This window comes from Calypte anna, chromosome 5A (genome assembly GCF_003957555.1).
Source record: "Calypte anna isolate BGI_N300 chromosome 5A, bCalAnn1_v1.p, whole genome shotgun sequence".
Lineage (NCBI taxonomy): Eukaryota > Metazoa > Chordata > Aves > Apodiformes > Trochilidae > Calypte > Calypte anna.
The window spans coordinates 27,359,499-27,380,810 of NC_044251.1; the positions used below are offsets into that span (position 1 = coordinate 27,359,499).

General features: G+C 38.5%; 1 protein-coding gene across 1 annotated transcript in view; it reads left to right on the forward strand.

Moving 5' to 3' along the window:
* The window catches only part of LOC103527667 (ras and Rab interactor 3), a 145,757-nt gene that overhangs the window by 29,208 nt on the left and 95,237 nt on the right, over nt 1-21,312 (forward strand). Inside the window, exons 3-4 of the mRNA XM_030452492.1 lie at nt 18,691-18,767; nt 19,963-20,037. Of these exons, the coding sequence (XP_030308352.1) occupies nt 18,691-18,767; nt 19,963-20,037 (152 nt within the window). The remainder of the gene's footprint in view (nt 1-18,690; nt 18,768-19,962; nt 20,038-21,312) is intronic.

The following is a 21,312-nucleotide window of genomic DNA, read 5'->3' on the forward strand; positions in this document are numbered from 1 at the left end:
TGGTTGGAACAATGATATACATTATTCATGAGTACAAGTCCAAAAGCACTTCATCGTTCCTTTTCTCTCTCTCTTTCTGTTCTGCTTTCTATTTGGATGAATCACATGTGATACACCAAAAGAGAAATTATAAATTTCCAAGGCAAATTGGATCTTACAGAAGAGGTGAAAGATTCTTGTCAGCTTCCTTTATCAAAAGCATAGGCCTAATTAGTTTTTCAGGATACTGACAAGGGGTTGCAGATATTTTGCTCACTTAATTTTCTTACAGAGGAGGTAGTTTCTTTGAAAATGATTTTGCCTGATCTGTTTTTACCTAATTTAATTGCTGGCAGTTGATGATGTTCTGTAGATGCACACTTTCAACCTCAAAGAAAAGAAGCTGAAAAAATAAGCATAGACTGGTCTTAAGGGAAACTTCAATGACTTATATACACATAAAATGAGAAATGAAGGGGATAAGCAAACAACAAAATGAATTTTCAATTACCACTTGAGCATTGTGTGTATTTGTGACTAATGTTCATACTTTCCTTCACTGAAACATACCCTTCTGTATTTCAGAAGAACTTGGCAGATGGTGTCCTTTGAGTAACAGATCTTCAAACTTAAAAACATAATGAAGGAAATTAACCAGTTCCTTTAGTGTGTTTTAGCTTGAGTGGCAGTGTCAATATTCCATCTGGTTCTTGGGGGTTATCTGAGAGTACAGTGGGTAATGTGTGCACAAGCTTTTTGCATACAGACTTGGGACTTATGGAATTGATTTAGCTTATCAGATTTCTTTTTGCAATGGCATTGAAATTAGAAGGAAACCCCACTATTTAAAAACTGCCAAAAGTGTATGGCAGAATTTAAGAGGTAATTAGAAACTCAGAAAGCTTTTGATTGTAAAGAAATGTCTGCCTCCAAGTTTTTTGGCTTTTATCCAAACTCATGACAGTGACACAGTGGGGTTATGGATAATATTATTATTATTGAGTGCTTTAGAAAGCAGCCGCCTCCGTTCCTCAGCATCACCTTTTCTTTTGGACACAATTATAGTGAGATATGCCAGTTTATAGTGAGAATGCCAGTTTATTAATGAAAGTTATACTGGGATTTTTGGCCTTCTGTTTGCAGAATGGAGGACAGTGGCTTACCATGTACACAGCGATCAATTTTAGCGAATATTTAGACACCAGAATTTGGCAGGATTGAATAAAATTTCTATGTTTTGTTCTAAATTGCAGCACTTTTTTGTAGCTAGAGAGATGCTAGCTTGTTATGGACCTAGCCAGAAATGCACCTCCCTATCAGCAGCCTGGGACAAGAAATAAGCATAAGCACTCTGCTGTCTGCATGTTGGATCACTCTGCCTGAGCACACCAACTCCTTTCTTGTCACTGGCATGAGAAAGTGTGGGCTAATGGACCAGAGGCTTTTGGGGCAGTTTTTCTGCTAATCTATACTAGTTCACATTCTATTGCTTTTCGTTCATTTTTTCTTCATTTATGACAGCACAAGAGGTAAATAAGGCCTTTTGCTTTTTTGCACTATGTCATACAGTAACTTTATTTTTTAGCAGAGAAAGGTAAGGGGAAGTGGCACTGCATAGGGCACCTGAGACCCTGACACAAAGATGTTTTACATGTTCCAGATACTCTTTGCCAAGGCTCTCTATCCTGATATTGATAGATTAAAGAAAGAATTAATTTCTCTGTTATAACTTGCCAAGCAGCTAAGCATGTAAACAGCTAAGCACAATGCAATTAAGTGTGCTGTGTAGTCCTCCAATCTTGGCAGATGCCCTTCACCTGATAGAAAGACCTTCTGTCATGGGATTTGAGGGATCATGCTGCTTTGTATCTTGACCTTTGCTAGCCCACTTTATATTTTCATATTAAGATTTCCCGTTGTTCTGCTTGAAACTGTAAAGTTACATTTCTAAGAAGATAGGAGCATGTTTTCTTGCTTGCTTAACGTTCATCATGATGTGGGAGATCACATCATTTACCAACAGCATATTTGTTAACTAAAGCTGAACTAGCAGTTTTATAACTGGAATTTTCTGAGTCACTTCTGAGTCAAATATTGTTCAGAAATCTGATTAGATATGAATTATGTCTTCCAAAACAACTTAAAATGGAAGAGAAAATGAAGAGCACCAAAGGTGTGTCTGTGTTATAGTGATGAATTCTGCACTGATTGACAGGTAAATTAGGTGACCTGGTGGATTTTGTCCAGTTTGTATATATTGCAAGTCACACTGGGTGGTGCTGTAATACATAAGTTTTGCAATTCTTACTCCTAGCAAGTTAATGCTTTCCTGGGAAGCTGTCTACTTGAACTTTATTCCAGATTCCCTCGCAAAGGAATAGTGCAAGCACTAAGGGACTCCTCATGAACCTTGATCTTATATCAGACATTATTCTTGAAGCATAGTTTTTGGGCTGAAGTTTCTGAGAGTATAGATTTCTTAACATTCAGTTTGCCTGCCTCATTTTGTAAGCAGCAAAAATATTCAGGAGGGTTATATAATTTGTATGATTGAATGGGAGAGGGAAAATGTATTAGTGGAGTGAGTTAAGTGGAGTTTTACTTACATATGGTTGTGGAGGTGTTTCAAACCTGACCTAATGTGCTGTTTTATCAGGTTATGCAGTACAGAAAAGTCCAAGTAGAAGAGGATGCTCCCAGTTCATTCAATTCCATTATTTATTCAGTGTGTCTTCTTCAACTCACTGGATAAAGAGCAAGATTGGTTTTGCTGCTGCAAAGGCATCAGTGGAAAAGGCATCAGTAGATGTAGAGTCTAACACTTCAAAGCATGAAACAAAGCACTGTCTAAAATTGTTTCTTTGAGACCATGATGGCTTTATTATGCCTCTGCACAGCATGTACTCACAGTATGGTGTATCTTTTTCCTTTTACTGAATTTTGATTCAAGAAAGAGGCAAAATCTTTAGACTGTTGTATTTGATATCACTATAATCTGAAGAATTTCCAGCAAGGTCACCCAAATACACACATAAGAACATATAGACACATATATCAAAGATAGAAAAACATAGCTAGTTCATGTCCATTTGATATTGTTTAATAAGCTTTTACAGATACAAAGGCTGAAGTAATAGTAAGCCCAACTAAAAATACCCAAATGTTCCAGGTCTCTTACATCTCAAGTAGATGTCTTGAAATCGTATACTTATTCCTATTGGTATATTTATGTCTAATAACAAGGAAAGTAGGCTTTTTAGCTCGCCATTTAATGTAGATACTTTTATTTATCAAATGTTCAGTTGTAAAACCTCTTTGTATCCCAGTCATGGAGAGAGAAAAAATGGTGAGAAGTGAAACAGATCTAAGTTCCAGTGGTTTATTCAAGGTCATGTGTTAGGTTATCGCGTGAGTTGATAATAGAATAGTAGCCCAAATGTTACAGTTTATTAATTAATAGTGCTCAAATGTCTGCCAAAAAGTAATGTAGATTTTGGCAGAGAAAAGACTCCTAAATATTAAGAAAAATTATGTTGAGTTGGGCCAAAATATGCAGTCGTTTTTCAGGGGGAAGCTACAATGAAAATAATGTGGCTTACCTGCCCTGAACTGTGAGTTTTACCTGACTGAAGTTGTTCCATTAGGCAGGTGCTTTATGTGTGAGGTTTTTTTGTGGGTTTTCCATGGGAATGACAAATGTCTATGTTTTGTTTAAAATGTGTCTCCCACAGTTGAAATGAAATATGTGGAGCAAGTGCCATTTATCTGTGTGTAATTTTCCACTACTCCTTTTATTTTCTGTATTTCTGTCTCTGTGTTCTGCACTTGTTTCTGTCCTTGTTTTCTTAGCTCTTCATGTCTTCATGCTGTATCTTTGATTTCTTCCCTGTTAATGCTATTTTTTCCTTAAAACCTTTTACTGCCATAGCAATTTCTGTATCAGTAATCTCTTCATCCTGTGTAGCATTGTCTGTGATTTCTTTTTGTTTTTATGATTATAACCATTGTGCTTCATTGTATTATTATGCACTTAACTTTTACAATGTATATGTAAGAATGAACTCTAATAATGTTGTGATGATAATCCACTTCTTTAGCTTCTCCTGCTAAGGGGAACACACCATAAAGATGTGAACTGATTTGCAGCTCTACTTATTTTTTTTATTTGAAATGTAGGAGGTTGCTTACAAAGTTAGGCTATTAGTTTCATTATTTTTAACATTTTTACATTTAGCATTTTAGTATTTTTAACATGACCTGCACATGGGTCAGAGCAATCCCAAGGATGTACAGAGGCTGGGTGGAGAATGGAATGTGAACTAGCCTGAGAAGTATTTGGGGGTGTTGGTTGATGAGAAGCTCAACATGAGCTAGCAATGTGCACTTGCAGCCCAGAAATCCAAGTGTATCCTGGGATGCAGTAAAAGAAGCATGGCCAACAGGTTGAGGGAGGTGATCATCCTCCTCTACTCACTCTTGAGAGTCCCCACCTGGACTACTGTGTCTAGCTCTGGAGCCCTCAGCATAAGAGGACATGGTTTCAACATGGAGATGTTGGAATAAGTCCAGAGGAGGTCCATGAAGATGATCAGGTGCCTGGCTCAAACAACAAGAAGTCTGACTGAAATGGGACAGATGTCAGTAGTAACTCCTGTACCTGGTAGGCTGAATTTGTGCTGATGACCTTACAGGCACACAGCGCTCATTGTCCATTACAGAACAGAGGTTCTTGATTTGTGCCTTGTAGTTGTTATGAAAAGCCATGAAAACGTCATTTCTCTCTTTGTTGGAATGCATCAACCACACATTTTTTCTGCTTAAGAATTCTTTTGTCTAGTTCTAAGCTCATCCTTGAGGATAACATTGTGCACTTACAGTGTTTGCATTGTTTATGCCTCTGAACCTCTCTAATTAAGAAAAATATGTGGGCTGGAATCTCAAGCTGATATAACTTAGTAAATCTCTACTGACTTTTGTACTGTGCTGCTTAATTTCAGTATTAGCCTTTCAGAATATGGTTAAGACATAAGAGTTAAAGAGAACAGGAATAGAGCTGAAGTGAGTGTTACTTGAATTTGTTATTTCTGCCAAGTGCAAGTATGTTAAAATCCTCTGGTGATAAAAAAACAGTCTATACAATTATTTAATTCATTGAACCTATTAGGTTGTTGATTCATCTGCAGACACATTTTGAAATTTTCTGACTGTTGAATTTAGGAAAAAAAAAAAAACCAAACTGAAAAAAATCCAAGCTGTTACTTTGTCAACTGCCCAGTCTTGTATTTAATCACAATGTGTGCTCTCACAGTAAGAATATGAAGAAGTTTGCCCATTGGATGGAGCAACTGCTGGAAATCAAACTGATACATATCATTCCAAACTGTGGCATTAACTACTCTGTGCAGTTAGGAAAATCATGTTCTGTTGGGAAAATCATTCAGCCTGTGTCTTCATCTCAAAATTTGAACCACCTACCTTGGTTTGTCTTAACATAGGTGAGAACAACTGCACTGGAATACAACTCAAGACCTTCATACAGTGATTGAATGACTTCAGAGTGATGGGGTTATTAGGTGATGAGATGTGCTAATGTAAGCTGTAACTACTGCTTTCTGACAGGCTAGCCAACTTGAATCAAAGCCTTGCCATGCTCAAGGTAAGGATTTCAAAAGAAAGGTTTTCCAGGTCTTATTCTTTCACAGACTAGGTACGTTTTGTTCCCAGTATTTGATGATGACAAGACAACAAAAGAGATATTTTCAAAGAATAAAAGACTAGAAAAATGGTACACATCTGGAAACGCCACTTGCAATTTGTAACTGGTTTGCAAATTCTTGAATCCAAGTAAATTCATGGACAGGCAGTCAGGCTGCTGCATTCAGTCAGGTACCTTCAGCCAGGCTGTTGGAGGGAGGTACAAACAATATTGAGGAACTTACATGTTTAGTCTTCCCTCTGACTGTGAAAAAGATTGTTACTACATGGCACAATGACTCTGTGAGTTAAGTAAATAGATTTAGTAACACAAAACGAGCATATAAATAACTTTTTAATTATTAGGACTTGCTCTCTGGATAGGTGATATGCAATAGATCAGATCAGCAGCTTAAAGCCATGACTCCTGCTCTGCCCTCCTTGTATCAGCTGGAAGCAGATAAATTTGTGGTGAGGCTCTGCTGCTGTTTTAGAGTACTAGTATTCATGCTGTCCTAGTCCACATTTCTTGGTTTTGTGACCATGTTGGTCTTTCAGCACCCTTGCACTCTTGCAGCCAGATTCTCTCGGATTTCTTACTGCAATTCTTGCTCTGTATTCTGGTGCACAGCAAGAATACAAGCAACCTCTTTATTTCTGCATGGCAAATTTTTTTTGTCAAACAGTTGAAGGCAAACCTAAATAGGCATAGATGGAGAGAATATGAACAGTACATCTATGTACATATGAATATATATATTCTGTGTATTTCTAATATATATTAGGAAGGTGGATTTTTCTCTTCAATTTGAAACCAGTGGTAGGATAGCAAACCCAGTTTCTGAACTGACCCAGGAAGATGATACAAGCTTGGTTTAAGAATGAAGATTCCAGTATGAGCAGATGTGAAAGCATTCTGTGTGTTTTGCAGCTGGCTATATTTGTGTAGTCCTACTGCATTGAGTGGCGGTGTAAAGTATGATGTGGGTAACACAGGAGTCTCATGCAGATCAGACTGCAAAAGATATCTGAATCAGCAATTTCTAACCTGAATGTATTTTGCTGAGGATTGTCTTTGTGTGGTGCTTCTTGGGTTTATTTTAGATGGTGCTCCTAGAGATGTTTTAATTTGTTGTATATGGTCTCAGAAAGTGCTTTGTAATAGATCTGTATTAAATAGCTGCTACTGCTTGATGTGATTAGATGAATATGACATTTTCCTATTTCTTCTCCTGTTAAGAGTTTAGTTCATATATTTAAATTAGTTCTTTTTTCCATCTTTAATTTTGAGACATTGATTTGTTTCCTGCCATGGTCTGAGGCTATCCATAATTCCTTGTCTTCAGTTATATAGTTACCTAAATGATGTTTATAGATAGTGGTATTTTCCCATGGGGTTTTCCTGGGACTCCAGGTACAAGTACCTCTCTTGCCTCTCAAGGCCAGACAATGCAGTTTGGTGCCCACTGAGCCAAGTGCAAGTGTCTGTTGGGTACAAATACATTACTGATGTGCTGATTTGGGAGTTTCTGTTGAGGGTTACCCCACAGTCTGTATTCATGCTATGCAGTCAGGCAGTGCAGAGTAAGTTGGAGGGAAATCTAGGTACCACTTAAATAAATTTGCTGGTCATCTAATGAATTTTGAAAGAAATTGAAATCTGCTAACACTCTTTAAATTGTTTGCACACCTGATGCTGCACTGGCATGAGAATCGCTCTTCTCCAGCTTGGTTTCAAACAGTGTATGTGCAGGCAGGGTTGTGATGCCTGATTTAGAAAGCAACACTCCAGACTTACAGCTGGAGTATTTTTGCAGTGATAGAGAAATGTCTGAGTTTAACTGACCTGGCTGTGGTACCAGCAGCAGTGAAGCAGAAGCTTCAGCTATGACGTATATACCCAGGCTTCCAGCTGGGCTTGTACGATATGTGCTGGAGCTTGCGTGACAGTGTTTCCCTGTGATTGGTAGCTGACCTGATAAGATTAAAGAGAGATGTGTGTTGTATTAAACTATACATTCTTTTACATGTAACTTCTAAAGTCTAAATAAACCCTGTACTAATCTTTCGTGACTCGGTTTTGACATGGTTCAATCAATGGACCTTTTCCCCACATGCTTTCCTTTTCCTAGTTTCACTTCTGTGGTGTTTGGCCTTTTACTCTGTTTCCTCTATGCAGTGCTCAAAGTGAAGATTAAGCCTCTTCTTTATGTGAAATGGTATGAATTTCATTGCAACATTCACTGACAGATACTAAATAGCAATGAAATAGGATTTCACCTGGAAAAAGACAGCAGGAGACTGTAAATTTCGATTGTGGAATTATTGCAATGTTTATATTTTTACCTTCCAGCAGTGGACTTTACTGCTATATGCTTGTATTATGCATGAAAATTGCTTTTATTCTGTAATAATTACTATATATTTAGGAAAAAAAAATCACTTTTCCCTCCCTCAGATCTTAAGGCCACTTAAGATGCTGCTAAATTTATAGAAGTCTCCAAATCATTCAAGAAGCTACCTCTTACTTGCAAGATTTCATTTCAAATGGGAAGCTGCTGAAGTATGCAGAGGCTGGGGCTGAGAAGAGATAGATAATTCTTGAAGTACTCCAGTAGTGTTTACAGCTCCTTATTGAATTTCTAGAGTAAGGAGAAAATGCCTTAAAGAATAGTGTCTGGGAAAAAAAATAGCACAGAACTGTACAAATCTGCCACTTGAAAAATTATGCAAATTAATAGGAGCTGGAGGGTAAAATCTTGGTTGTCTTAGATGGGGCTGCTTGGTAGAAAAAGTGAGGTAGGCTTTAGCCTATGGCATAAAAAGCATATTGACATAATTTTGTATGCAGCAGAAACTACATTCTAGAATGTGCATGTATTTGTGACTGAGTTAAACTGAGAAGCAATGCCAACAATCCTGTGTGCTCAAAAAATGTAAGCCTGCCCTGAAAGGCTGTGATGCTTGTTTAAAAGGTAAACAACAAATCTTTTTTGTTTTGTCTTCTGGGTTTTGTGTTTCAGATTCTTGGGGTTGGGCCTACTTCCAGGAGCACAAAGGCCATAAGCAGACAGTTTATTTTTTTTTTTAAGTGAAAGGTGCTATTCTTACATAATTGCATGGTCCCAGGACCTTGGCTTCAGGAAAAGTAAAAGAGAAATAATTTTTATGGTTTACAACGAAGTAATGAGAATTTTCTGTGCCACATGAGCACGGCTCACAGGGAGAAACTGATGTGCTTCCATTTATCCATATGAAAATGAGTTTTTCAAAACACCAAGGGGTACATCAACAGAACAACAAAACAAAAGATTATCCTAAACACTTGACTCCAAAACCTGACTTCATTACAGATCCAGTGGTTTTAGCACTGCTTTTATTGAGAGCTTAATATGAGCAACTTGAAACGTTTTTTCAAAATTCAGCTTCCTGCCAAAATAAGAGCAAAATTCAGGGAAATCATCAGCTGATCTTAGTTTGTGACATCAACAGTCTGATTTTTTTAAAGGGCTGGGCATGGTGTCTGTGGTGAGCTGAGTTCCTTGAAAATCTTAGCTTGCCTCTAGTAAACAGACTTGGGAATTCTGGGTCCAAAAAGGTCACCTAATGAACAGATTTGTAGGGCTGCTCCTGCCTTTTCATTGTCTTTGTATTTCACCTGTTCCCTCTTGATTGATGGAGTTTTTTGGACAACGAACAAGGAAACTGACTGTTGGAAACAATCCTGAATTGGCAGGGGTAGAATAAATGTTTGAGTATGACTTTTGTTTGCTACCTTCCAGCAATTTCCTTCTACATCCAGAAAGAAAAAAAATTAACTCAAGAAAGTTCAAACAATACTCGTGCCTGGCTTTATTTTGTGCCTTTCTCTGTCTTCTGTAGGCCTGACTTATGGTCTGTTATTGCCCTGCTACCTGGTGCCTATTTGTTTCTAGAAAACCAGTTTATTTAACTTAATTTTAGTCTGACAGAAGATATCCATAATTTTGGTGCTGTTTCAACATGAAGAGTAGTATAATTTTCCTCAGTTAAAATCCCTGCTTGAATTCAGTATCAGAAAAACAGTAATGATACCTATGTTTAAATTTCAGTTTCATTTTTTTTTCATACATGTAGGGAGAAAGAATGGCATGTGCCAATGCAGCTGCTTTTAAATGAGCTATAGAGCAGCTATTGCTGAAGTAGAAGGGGTTCAAAAGCCTATTATTATGTATTAACTGTGCTGAAGGCACAATAGCACAGTTTCATAAAAAGTACATTTCTATTCTGAGAGATAGCTGCTCTGGCAGCTCTTGTGGTTGCTTGTTTTTTCCTTCTCAGTGTTTTCTACATGTAACCTGTTATATTTCAAGTAATCTGGTAGGTCTGCTACCTATTAGCAGTTCAAACATAATTTGCAGTCTGACTTTGATCAAGTCAAATTTTGCTGGTCATTTTGCAGTTTGAATGTGGTTGTCACCTCTACTGAGGATGTACCAGTAGGAAATGGACTCTTATTCTATGTTATTTGAGGTCTGTCTCCAGCAGGCATAAGGAGGTAGTAACACCCTATTTTATTCACTGAAGAAGTCTAGGAGGAAGGAACTTGGTTGTTTAGAAAAGTACTTTTAGGGTCAATTTGCAAGAAATGAGGTTCATTAAACAGTATCAGTGGGATTTTCTAAGGAAAATTGCTCTTTCCTGCTACTCCATCTATATCTGCTCACAAATGTGATTGTCTTTCGTATTAGCTGACCAAAGTATTAGGTGACCAGCTTCTCTTTTTTTTCTTTGAAGGGCAGTTTTGATCCCATTGTTACATGGTATCAATGGAATAGTAATGCATCCTATTTTTATAATGGGTGACATCTGCCAAATAAGGTCTTCAGATGTTCAGAGAGGAAGGAGACTTAAACCTTGGGACAGATTTACTTAACTGATCTGTATGGTTTGCATATTCAAGAGGCATAGAAAAGAGATTCTTTCAGCTATGAAATTATGTGGTGTGGGGAAAACCATCAAGGACAACTTCTGTGGTGGTTATTCCTTATACATCTGCTGAAGAGTCATTTTTAGGAACAAGGAGGATGTAGTGGTCTATGGTGATTGTTGAGCTGTTCATCAAACAAAACACAAAAACAATATATGTAAAAGCAACCAATGTATATTCATTAACAGAACTGGAGACTTATAACCCACCTTCTGTAAAACTGTCCTTGTGTGTCAAATGGATTGTGTTGTGTCAAAGAGGCTTACTGCTCCCCAGTGACTTAGAATTATGTTATATTTTCCATAATCTTTTCAGTAAGTGCTACAACTTGCTGGTTATATTTTCAGATCCCTTTGGTACTGAAATCACATTGTTGTTTTGCATGGCTATACAATTTACTATATAGATTTGTAGTGAAATCACCTTGCAAATGTCATTGATATTGCAAACACTGCAGCCTTCAAGGGTTATGCTGAGAACATGTAAACTTTTGACACAAGGCCCAGTAGACATGGAATGCTTCACTCCAGTATTTTGATGCATCCTCATGTTGCAATAATTGTGCATCCATATGTTGTCACTGACTCCATAGATTGGGAATTAAGATTTCATCATGTCTTTCAGTTTTCTTTTTCTTGGCGGATAATTGCTAATGTATTTTTAGTAGATTGTTTGACTTGCCTTACTAAGTGCAAGTACGTTTCCTTTTTATAAAAGAGAAAAGAACTTAAATGGAAGTCCAGGTATTATATTAATAAGGTTCAATAAAGTATTAATGTTACTTTTTTGTTATAGCTAATCCAGTTTTGTATAAATATTTTCATAATATCATATGATTGAAGGAAAATTTTGAAGGCTACTTCATTAATACGCCATCCTTTTACAATCTATATATGAAATGGATTTAATAGTTTAGTGTTGACTCAGACATTTGCTTCATAAGCTGTCAGTTACTGTTGCAGAGATAATTGCATTTGGCAGCCTTCTTTTGGTTGAGCAATGCAAATTGAGTCAATATACCACAAAGATAAGTTCGCTCATAATTCTACTGGTTGTCACTGGAGGTGAGGGCTACGGAGGAGGATGATTACTGTGCCTCCTGACACACGGTACTTTACCTGGAAATAGAAAGCTTGATCTTTGGCATCACATGACATTATACTGGTGCAGAAATTACTCTCAAAGAAGTTGGATGGTGTTTTGTATCATTTTCTTGCAGTTAATTTGGATGCTCTTTTGCTGTCCCAGTGCTATAAACCATAAAACCAGTTTATTAGAGCTGTTTCTGAAGGCATTTCCTTGCAGAATTTTTCAAGTAAATGAGTGTGCTTCTTTGAATTTCCCGTTCTTGATTTGTTTTAACACTGATGCCTAAATTAGTATTGAGCAGAAACTGAACTGAGTATTTGAGGGAAAATCCGTGTTGCACTACTAGAGAAAACTGGAAACAGCTGTCTAATGGAAGTGGGATCTTAAAAAGCTTGGTAATTCTACTTTTTTCCTGATGGCACTCAGGATTATCAGTGAGTTGTTCTTTTTCCTTTTTGATCCTTATAAGATTTTTAAGTTACCAGCTTTCATGTATAAAACCACTTGCTGGGTATACTGTTTTTGTCCACTGACAATTCAAATTTAAAGGCATGATAGCTTGCAGTGTTAGAAAGGGTTATTTTTAATTTTGAGATTTATGTGATTATTTTAATGAATTTAGGTTTTCTGTAATTCTGTAAATATATAATTTTAATGTGCTTCTTATGATTATTCAAATGTGTTTTACCTGATTTTGGAAGTAGTACTAGAAGGAAGGACTTTCAGAAGACATATTATATGTATGAGGAAACTAGTTTCACTGTGATAATATGATCTTCACTTTGACTTTGTTTCCAGTGTTAACACTGGAGTACAAAACTGAAACAAGCCATTGCTTTTCTATCAGCAAAGGTGCTCACAGTTGCTAACCTGACACAACTGCTACCACAATACTGAAAGTGCACAGGTTATGCAAGAGGATCAGTTAAGTGTATTAGGTCATTCCCCAAGAGTACCTTCGTGTCTGTTTGGCTGTGCAGAGCCTGTGACCATTTCATCACTGAGCTAACCAACATGTGAAATTTGAGAGTGAGCTGACCCTTTTGACATCAATGGTAAAGTGAATATGGGAAGAATTTTGCCCGTTTCCTTCAGGATGCTTTCAGAGTGGTTAATCTTTCTGTAGAAATCTTCCCAATGAACTGATTTTGAAGAAAGGATGGGTCAAAGGCACAAATGAAAGCAGGGGTCATTCTAAGAGATACTTATCCTATTCATTGCCACCTAGCTCATATAGGACCCCTTCATTCAGGGGGGTGTCACTGGTAAAAATGATTTTTCTGGCTTTCACTCAAATCTTGTGAAAGATTTTGTTAGTACAGACTTATAAATTAGCACAAGTTGCTGTACCATGAAGGCTGTTGGACATTCAGTTCTTGGTGCACGAACTGTTGATATTTTGTGCTGACACCAGGCAATGATGCCTGCATTTGCTTGACAGTTATAAAGGAGCTCATTTCTGCACACAGTCAGGAGTTCATTTGCTGTCACTGAGGTACAAATACTGGGCTGTGGGAAGATGGGGCTCTTTAATTTGAAAAGGGAATGGCACATAAAAAGATACACACTAAGTGCTTAAGCAAATGACACAAATATGAAATACTCGAGCTGGCTTGTGAATATGATTGCAGAGGGGATAAAACTGGATGTAATTCTGTCTTCTGTATGTCTTCTATCTCCTTATACTTCTGCCCGAGGTGAGTCTGACAATCAGCAACCCCAAATGCCAAGGTAAAAGGGTAGGTATAGCAAACTTTAGATGTAAAATGTCCTGAAGGGACAGAGGAACAAGGCTAAAGGAACAAGATCCAGGCATTAAAATCAATGGGCTTCTGGAGAAGTGGGTGTCTGTGTAGCCAGACCCCCGTCCTGCAAAGGCAGAGCAGGATGGTTACGTGCGTCCTGTCAAAACAGCTGCGGTTCCCTTCTCCTGGGAGGAGAAATTAGAGTTGTAACAGGCTTGAACGCTTAGCAGGTCTTAGGAGTTGGCATGTTTGTTTACTCTATGAGTAAATCAACTGCTGATAAGGTAAAGAAATCACATGTCAAGGCAGGTTATAAAACCACAGATCCACGTGGTAGCTGAGATGTTGTTAGGCTTAGGAGATTTTGAAACTTGACTTCATTGGCAGGCTGCCTGTCATAGTATGGAGAGGGCATACGGGAACAATGTTACCAGAGGTAATCCCCTCACAGCCTAAATCTGGGCAGGTGTCACTGGCATGCGTGGGTTACCCCGGATGCTGCCTATGCATCTTCACTCCAGAGCCATGTAGACAGCATAAGCTGTTTCATCAAACATAACACAAAAACAATATATGTAAAAGCAGCTCCAATGTATATTCATTAAAGACCATTAAATTATTTTCTGAGGCATGATGGTTGCATGTCTTGTGCAGCCCTTGTGCCACAGACAGCTCAGCCAGAGATTTTTATCAAAGGTGTGCATCATCCTTTCTGTCAGGGCATCATCAAGGACTTTGTTTCCACCACTCAAAGATGGTGGTATGCCCTCCAAGTTGTGACTGGATAAGCTGCTTTTGTTTTCCCACTTGTTTCATGATTGGAGAGAGGGAATGAGCTGCAGAATTATGACAGATCTGATTTAGACTTGGCTTTCTTGGTGCCTTCCCCCTCAGTAAATCTGTGCTTGATAAGAGGAGCTGCAGGAGCCGTGAGTTTGAAACAGTATCAGTAGGATAAATATTTCTGTATCTGATTTTCATATGATTCTCCTCCCTTTTTTTGGCAAAAGATTGTCCCCATTAGATGTACTGCTCTTCGTTTCATCTCTTTCTCCCATCTGTTCAGTGTCTTTTCAGTAGCAAATGAGAAGATATAGCTCCCACTCAGGCTGCTAGATATCTGTCTCCCATACATGAAAAAATCTCTCTACATGAAGTAGAGCAGTGCCCTGCTGCGCACTCACATCAGATTGCTCCATGAGGGCAGATTGTGGTCTCTTAAACTCTGTGATAATGCCATATGCCCTCTGTCACTTCACACAGATGAGGGAATACCACTGCCATCCTCAGCTAAGTGATGCTGATTCCCAGGCCTAAGGTAGGAGCCGAGATAATCCAAACAGCCTTTTACTGAGCAACCAGGTTATCACAGCAGTAGGTAAGAAAAACAAATCTTTGTTCAAAATGTTAAAACCATGATACAGTAAATAAGTACAGAACAGTGCATGTAGATAAGATATGCAGAATTTATAGCTGACAATTACACAAAGCCTATTATTATCTGAATTATAAAGCCATAAAGACAGCAAATGTTTATACCAAAAATCTATAAACTTTACCTTGAAGCTCACTGGCAGGTGGCCATTTCACTAAGGAAGGAATCTTACTTACCAAGCTCCAAAGCCTGGCTTTGTTGCCCTGACCTTAATGAAGATTTTGTGGTGTCTCTGAGAATAATTAGCCATGAGTTCTATGTAGAGAAAAGCAATATCTTTGAGAAAAGCTGACTTAGCATTTTAACATTACCTCTGTGAGGCAAGCGGATACTTATTACAAGCAATTATTTATTATGAATACTGTATCACCAACTACACATGAAGCAATATTGTGTGCAGTGAAGCTGGTCTGCTTTTTCTTGGCAATCAGATGCCTGGGCTCATTCGTATCTTCTGTCTTTTATTTTTGACATCTTCTGACTTCCTACTTAATATTGAAGTCAAATAAGTAAAGCCACATTACAAAAATAGTGAATTTTATTTATTCTTCTTGAAACCTCATTTTATATTGTCTTAACCATTTTTAACGTTATACTGTGAAATATTTCACAGTCAACTGAATGAGATTACCTGGTAGGTAATAGCTTCCCAGATGACACATCCATTTTGTCAAGTTATAGGACAGGGTAATATTTCATCTGCTATATGTACCCTGTGTGCAGGGTCAAGTTATCATTGCTGGCAACTGAGGCCAGGACTCTGATCTCTGCTGTCCTGGTGCATTGCTGGAACGTGTATCTTCTCACGCAGCAGCGCCTGAACAGAAGAGACAGAGGACTAAGAGAAGATGCAATAATTAAAATAATACCCATGTCCTGAGTGCATCCACGTGGGCATGGTATTTAAGCCAGTGATGCAAGAACAACCATATTGTGTAAGATAGCAGAAGCTGTAAAGACAAGTCTTTTATGCCAGAGGAGAAGCTGACTTAATGGTTTTTTTTGTTATTAATAATTTTTGTTAATATTTTACATTATCTTTTAATAATTTTGTTAACAGGTAGAATTAATTTAAAACCATGTGCGTTGTGTGCTGATTAATTTTTTTGCTGTACTTGATTTTGTTTGGTAGGGAATAAGTCCTCTGAGAAATTTTGCTTTTAGCATCTAGGGTTGCTGACAAAAAGTTCTTAAACTCAGTGGGATTCCAGTATTATTCCAGGAGGGTATTCCTCTCTGATTGCTACATGGGAAAATTATATTACTTAATTTTACTAAATTGCATATGGCTGTATTAGTATATTACTATATATAGTAGTATATTACTACAGGGAACCTGCTTGGCTGTTATATACACATAATGTTTTATTGGCATCTTAAAAGGTTTATCTGTAGATGAAAGCATTGCAGATTGCTGCATCTTGACCAGCAGTTTGTGGATTATCCTGAACTGTCTTCCAGTAAAAAAGTAAGAATGATCAATTGAATGATCAACTGATTGATAATGTCTCCCATAATATTCTCATTAGGAAACTCAGGAAGTGTGGGCAGATGGGGGTCGTGAGGTGGATTGAGAGCTGGCTGTGTGACAGAACCCAGAGGGTGGTGATCAGTGAAGCGGTGTTGAGTTGGAGGTCCCCAGGGGTCAATACGCTGTCTGCTCTTGTTCAAAATGTTCATCAATGACCTGGATGAGGGGACAGTGTATCCTCAGCAAGTTCACTGCTGATACAAAACGGAGAGGGGTGGCTGACACTCCAGAGGGCTGTGCTGCCATTCAGCATGACCTGGACAGGCTGGAGAGCTGCACAGAGAAGAACCTAATGAGGTTCAACAAGATCAAATGGAGGGTCCTGCACCCCAAGCACCAATACAGGTTAGGGGTGGGCCTGGTGGAAAGCAGTGCTGAGGAGTAGTATCTGAATCATAGAATTGGCTGGGTTGGAAGGGACCTCAGAGATCATCAAGTCCAACCCTTGATCCATTACCGCTGCAGTTACCAGACCATGGCACTGAGTGCCAAATCCAGTCTCTTTTTAAATATCTCCAGGGATGGAGAATCCACTACTTCCTGGGGCAGCCCATTCCAATGCTTGAAAAGAGACCAACCCCCACCTGACTACACCCTCCTTTCAGGTAGTTGTAGAGAGTGATGAGGTCTCCTCTGAGCCTTCTCTTCTCCAGGCTGAACAGCCCCATCTCCCTCAGCCTCTCCTCATAGGATCTGTGCTCAAGTCCCTTCACCAACCTGGTTGCCCTCCTTTGGACCTGCTCCAGGACCTCAATATCCTTCCTAAACTGAGGGGCCCAGAACTGGACACAGGACTCAAGGTGTGGCCTCACCAGAGCTGAGTACAGGGGTAGAATCCCTTCCTTGGACCTTGTCCAGGTCCCTCTGCAGAGCCCTCCTGCTTTCCAGCTGATCCACACTCCCCCCCAGCTTAGTGTCATCTGCAAATTTGCTGATGATGGACTCAATCCCCTCATCTAAATCGTCTATAAAGATACTGAACAGAACTGGGCCCAACACTGATCCCTGGGGGACACCACTGGTGACCGGCTGCCAACTGGATGCAGCCCTGTTCAGCACCACTCTCTGGGCCCGGCCCTCCAGCCAGTTCTTAACCCAGCGCAGAGTGCCCCTGTCCAAGCTGTGGACTGGCAGCTTTTTCAGGAGGATGCTGTGGGAGACGGTGTCAAAGGCCTTGCTGAAGTCCAGGTAGACTGGGAGTCCTGATAGATAGTAAATTATACGTGAGCCAGCAGTGTGCCCTTATTGCCAAGAAGGACAATGGAATTCTAGGTTGCACAGAGAAATGTGTGCACAGTAGGTCATGGGACTTCATTCTCCCCCTCTACTCTGCCCTGGTGAGGCCACAGCTGGAATACTGCATCCAGTGCTGGGCTTCCCAGTTCAAGGGAACTTCCAGAGAGAGTCCAGCAGAGAGCAACAAAGATGATTGGAGCATCTCCCTTATGAGGAAAGGCTGAGAGAGCCAGGACTCTTAGCCTGGAGAAGAGAAGGCTGAGGGGAGACCTTATCAATGTTTAAAAGTATCTAAAGTGTGGGTCCAAAGAAGGTGGAGCCAGACTCTGCTCACTAGTTCCCAGTGACAGGAAGAGGAGTAATGGGCACAAACTTTAACATAGGAAATTCCATTTAAACATAAGAAAAAACTTTGCTATGAGGGTGACAGGGCGCTGGAACAGGCTGCCCAGGGAGGTTGTGGAGTTCCCTTCTCTGGAGATATTCAGAACCCACCCGGATGCAGTAATGGTCTCTAGGTGATTATGCTTTAGTTGATGGACTAGATGATTTCTAGAGGTTCCTTCCAACTCTGATAATTCTGTGATTCTGTGAACTCTGAATATACAGTTTTTCAAAACTACAATGCAACCACTTTTCTCCCAGTTTGTGTATTTCTGCTATTCTTTTCCTTGCTTGACGGAATGTTATTTAAGAAGGAATTTTTGTGCCTGTCACTTCGAAAGTATATTTAGAGGAGATACAGAGCAGACAATAGCAAAAATAAGGCATTAAGAACTCTTTATACAGTTAAGGTTGGTTAAGTCACTGGGATTATGATAATTAATAACAGTAGGTATCAGTTCTCTGTCTTTTCCGTAGAGCATAAGACAGATTCTGAGGTGGGAAGCTATAATTTTATAGATTGGGATATACGCTCATGTTTGGTCTTCCATTTCTACAGATCCTAATCTTTCAGTCTTCTTTTTATAGATGCTATAAATTTTTTAAAAAATGTATTTTTTTCTTTCAGCCATTAATGAATTTCCTGAAGATATATTCACAAATAAAGAACGGCAGCAAGGAGGAATTCTGCTTCATATCATTGCTGTACGTTTGCCTCTACTTAGTTTTTATTTCTTTTTATTTGTCTTGTAAGATGTTAGCCATCTTAGTGGCCTTACTAAATAGATCTCTCTATATATCAACAAGTTTGTTCCAGTGGTTCTAGTGTTTCTATTAAGTCTGTATGAGTGAAAATGTTTGAAAGCAACATCTTAAGGACATGGCTTAGTGTTGGACTTGTTAGTGTTCAGTTGACAGTTCAAATCAAGGATCTTGAGGGTCTTTTCTAAACTAAATGATTCTGTGATTCTATGATTTGTTTAAGCAAATTATGCAAGTCTGAGCTTGCAGTGCCTACACATTCATCATCTTGGAGGTAGTATCCTGGATGCATGGATCACAGAGGAATTTCCTCCACTGATTAATATTTATTTGCATTTCATCTTGTATAAACAGGGTTTGGAATTCTTTTGTTGGTGTCGTCAAGCATGACATGAAAGATACTTGATTCTCTTTCTTTCCTATTGTGCCTCAATGCAAAAGATGCAAATGTAATTAAAAAAACAAAACAAACCAACCCTGAAGAAATACAGAAAATTTCATGTGGAGTTTTACATTTTACTACAGGAAAAAAAAAAAAAGGCGTGGCTTGCAGGCTCCAGTTTTCTGTTCCCAGATCAAGGAAAGTGAAGTAGAAAGGAGTTGTGTTTGATGGACAGCAGCAGGATGAGGTCTACTGGGTGTGCACACCAAATAAAGTCACATAAGGCAGTGGGAGAATCATGTGTGCAGGGGAACAGGATCATTCCTGGATGTTTGGTGCAGTGAGACCTTGTCAGGGCCTGCTGATTTCCAGATGTAATTATTTCTTCAAATATTGTTAATTAAAATGTTGTTACTTTCTATTTAATAACTGGTCTAATAATTAAAATGTAGATGATGACTGTGGAACTTTGTAAGCCCTGCCCATTGCTTTCCTTTATATGAAGTCTGTTGTGCACCTCATTCTGTGAAACTGTGATACCTTTCAAATTTTAGCTTCTTGTCCTAAACTGAATCTCACATTCAAGGATCTGTTTTTATGCCAGAAGTTGGTCAGCAGGGGGATTTTTATTTGTGATGGAGTAAAAAAAAGAAGCTATATATTTCCGCTAGTCTGAATACATATAGCATTGCCTTCTTTCATCTTTTCATGCACAGGAACAATCTGAAGTGTTTCCTGAATTTATTTTCTTTACAGGCTCTTTATATGTTCTACGCTTTGGCTATAGTATGTGATGACTTCTTTGTTCCATCCTTAGAGAAAATTTGTGAGGTATGTTAAAAAACTTTATTCCTCATATGGAAATTTATTTAGAGAATGAAACATTTTGTGCAACAACTTTTTAGAGTTCATTCCTGTAAACTTCTTGGCCTCAGTTAGTAACAGATGACTCGAGCTTTCAATGAAAAAATGAACCAGTATTCTGGGCACATTGGTCCCCTCTGGCCACACTCGAGGAGGGAAAAAATGAAAGATGTAATGAGATCAGATGGCAACACTCACTCTTAAATAGTTGAAGCATGTAGGGTGTAGGATGGATGTGAGATATGGATGAGCTTATCATTGTACTCCTAATTTTAAAAGTCATTTGTGAAAAGAAACCATGCATAGACAAATTAATGTGTTGGCAATGCAAATTTTATTGCATATCTACCACTGTATTAGCAAGGAGAAATCATGCATTGCAGTCCTAACGTGAAGTGGAGAATAAGAAAAGGGAGAATGCATGATAAATGTCCCTTGGTTTGATATGGAATGAGTAAATAGATATAATTCCTTTACAGAATTGTTGAGAACTACATGTCTGCAAAATTACATGTAGTATTCCAGTAAAAGTAAGTTGATCAGGACAGGGTAAATTTTATGTCTGGCACGTAAATGTTGTATTAAATAGGGCTTTGGTGAATTACTACAGAATTAATACAAAATACAAATGCAGATTTTAACTCTATTTTAGAGGTAAAATGAAAATCTCATCTCCTTTGCTTTTTAACATAAATGTGTGTGACTTGTCTGAAAAGCTCCTGGAACTAGTTAAAAAGACTATTTTCTGATGGATATATGTTCTAAATTCCTGTTAGTGTTGCTCAGAGCTATGTACTTACACTTCAATAGAAGAACAAAAAGAAGAATAAGGGAAGCAGCCAAAAATAGTAGAATACTCACTAGGGATCTTATCGCTCCCCTTTTTAGATGTTTTGTCTGCAGCATGCACCTTAATTAACTTGTACCAGTTGGGTTGTACCAATTAAGTTGTCACTGATCCTTCATAAAATCTTTGCCTCTTGTCTCACATTCTGCTGAGTGTTAAAACAGCTGAAAAGAATTCATACAGGTTTCAGCAGTATGTCTGGTGATAGATCAAATGGTTCAGTAAGGGTTTGTGCTTATGTTTTCTCAAGTTCTGTAGGATGTCATTTTCATGAGCTCATGATGCATACTGTTTGAAAAATACAGGATTTCTGTACTGGTCCTTTTTGTCTCTAATTACTTTTCTATCCTTCGAAGAAAAGTAACATGCTGAAGATGAGTCTGGAGACTCTGAAA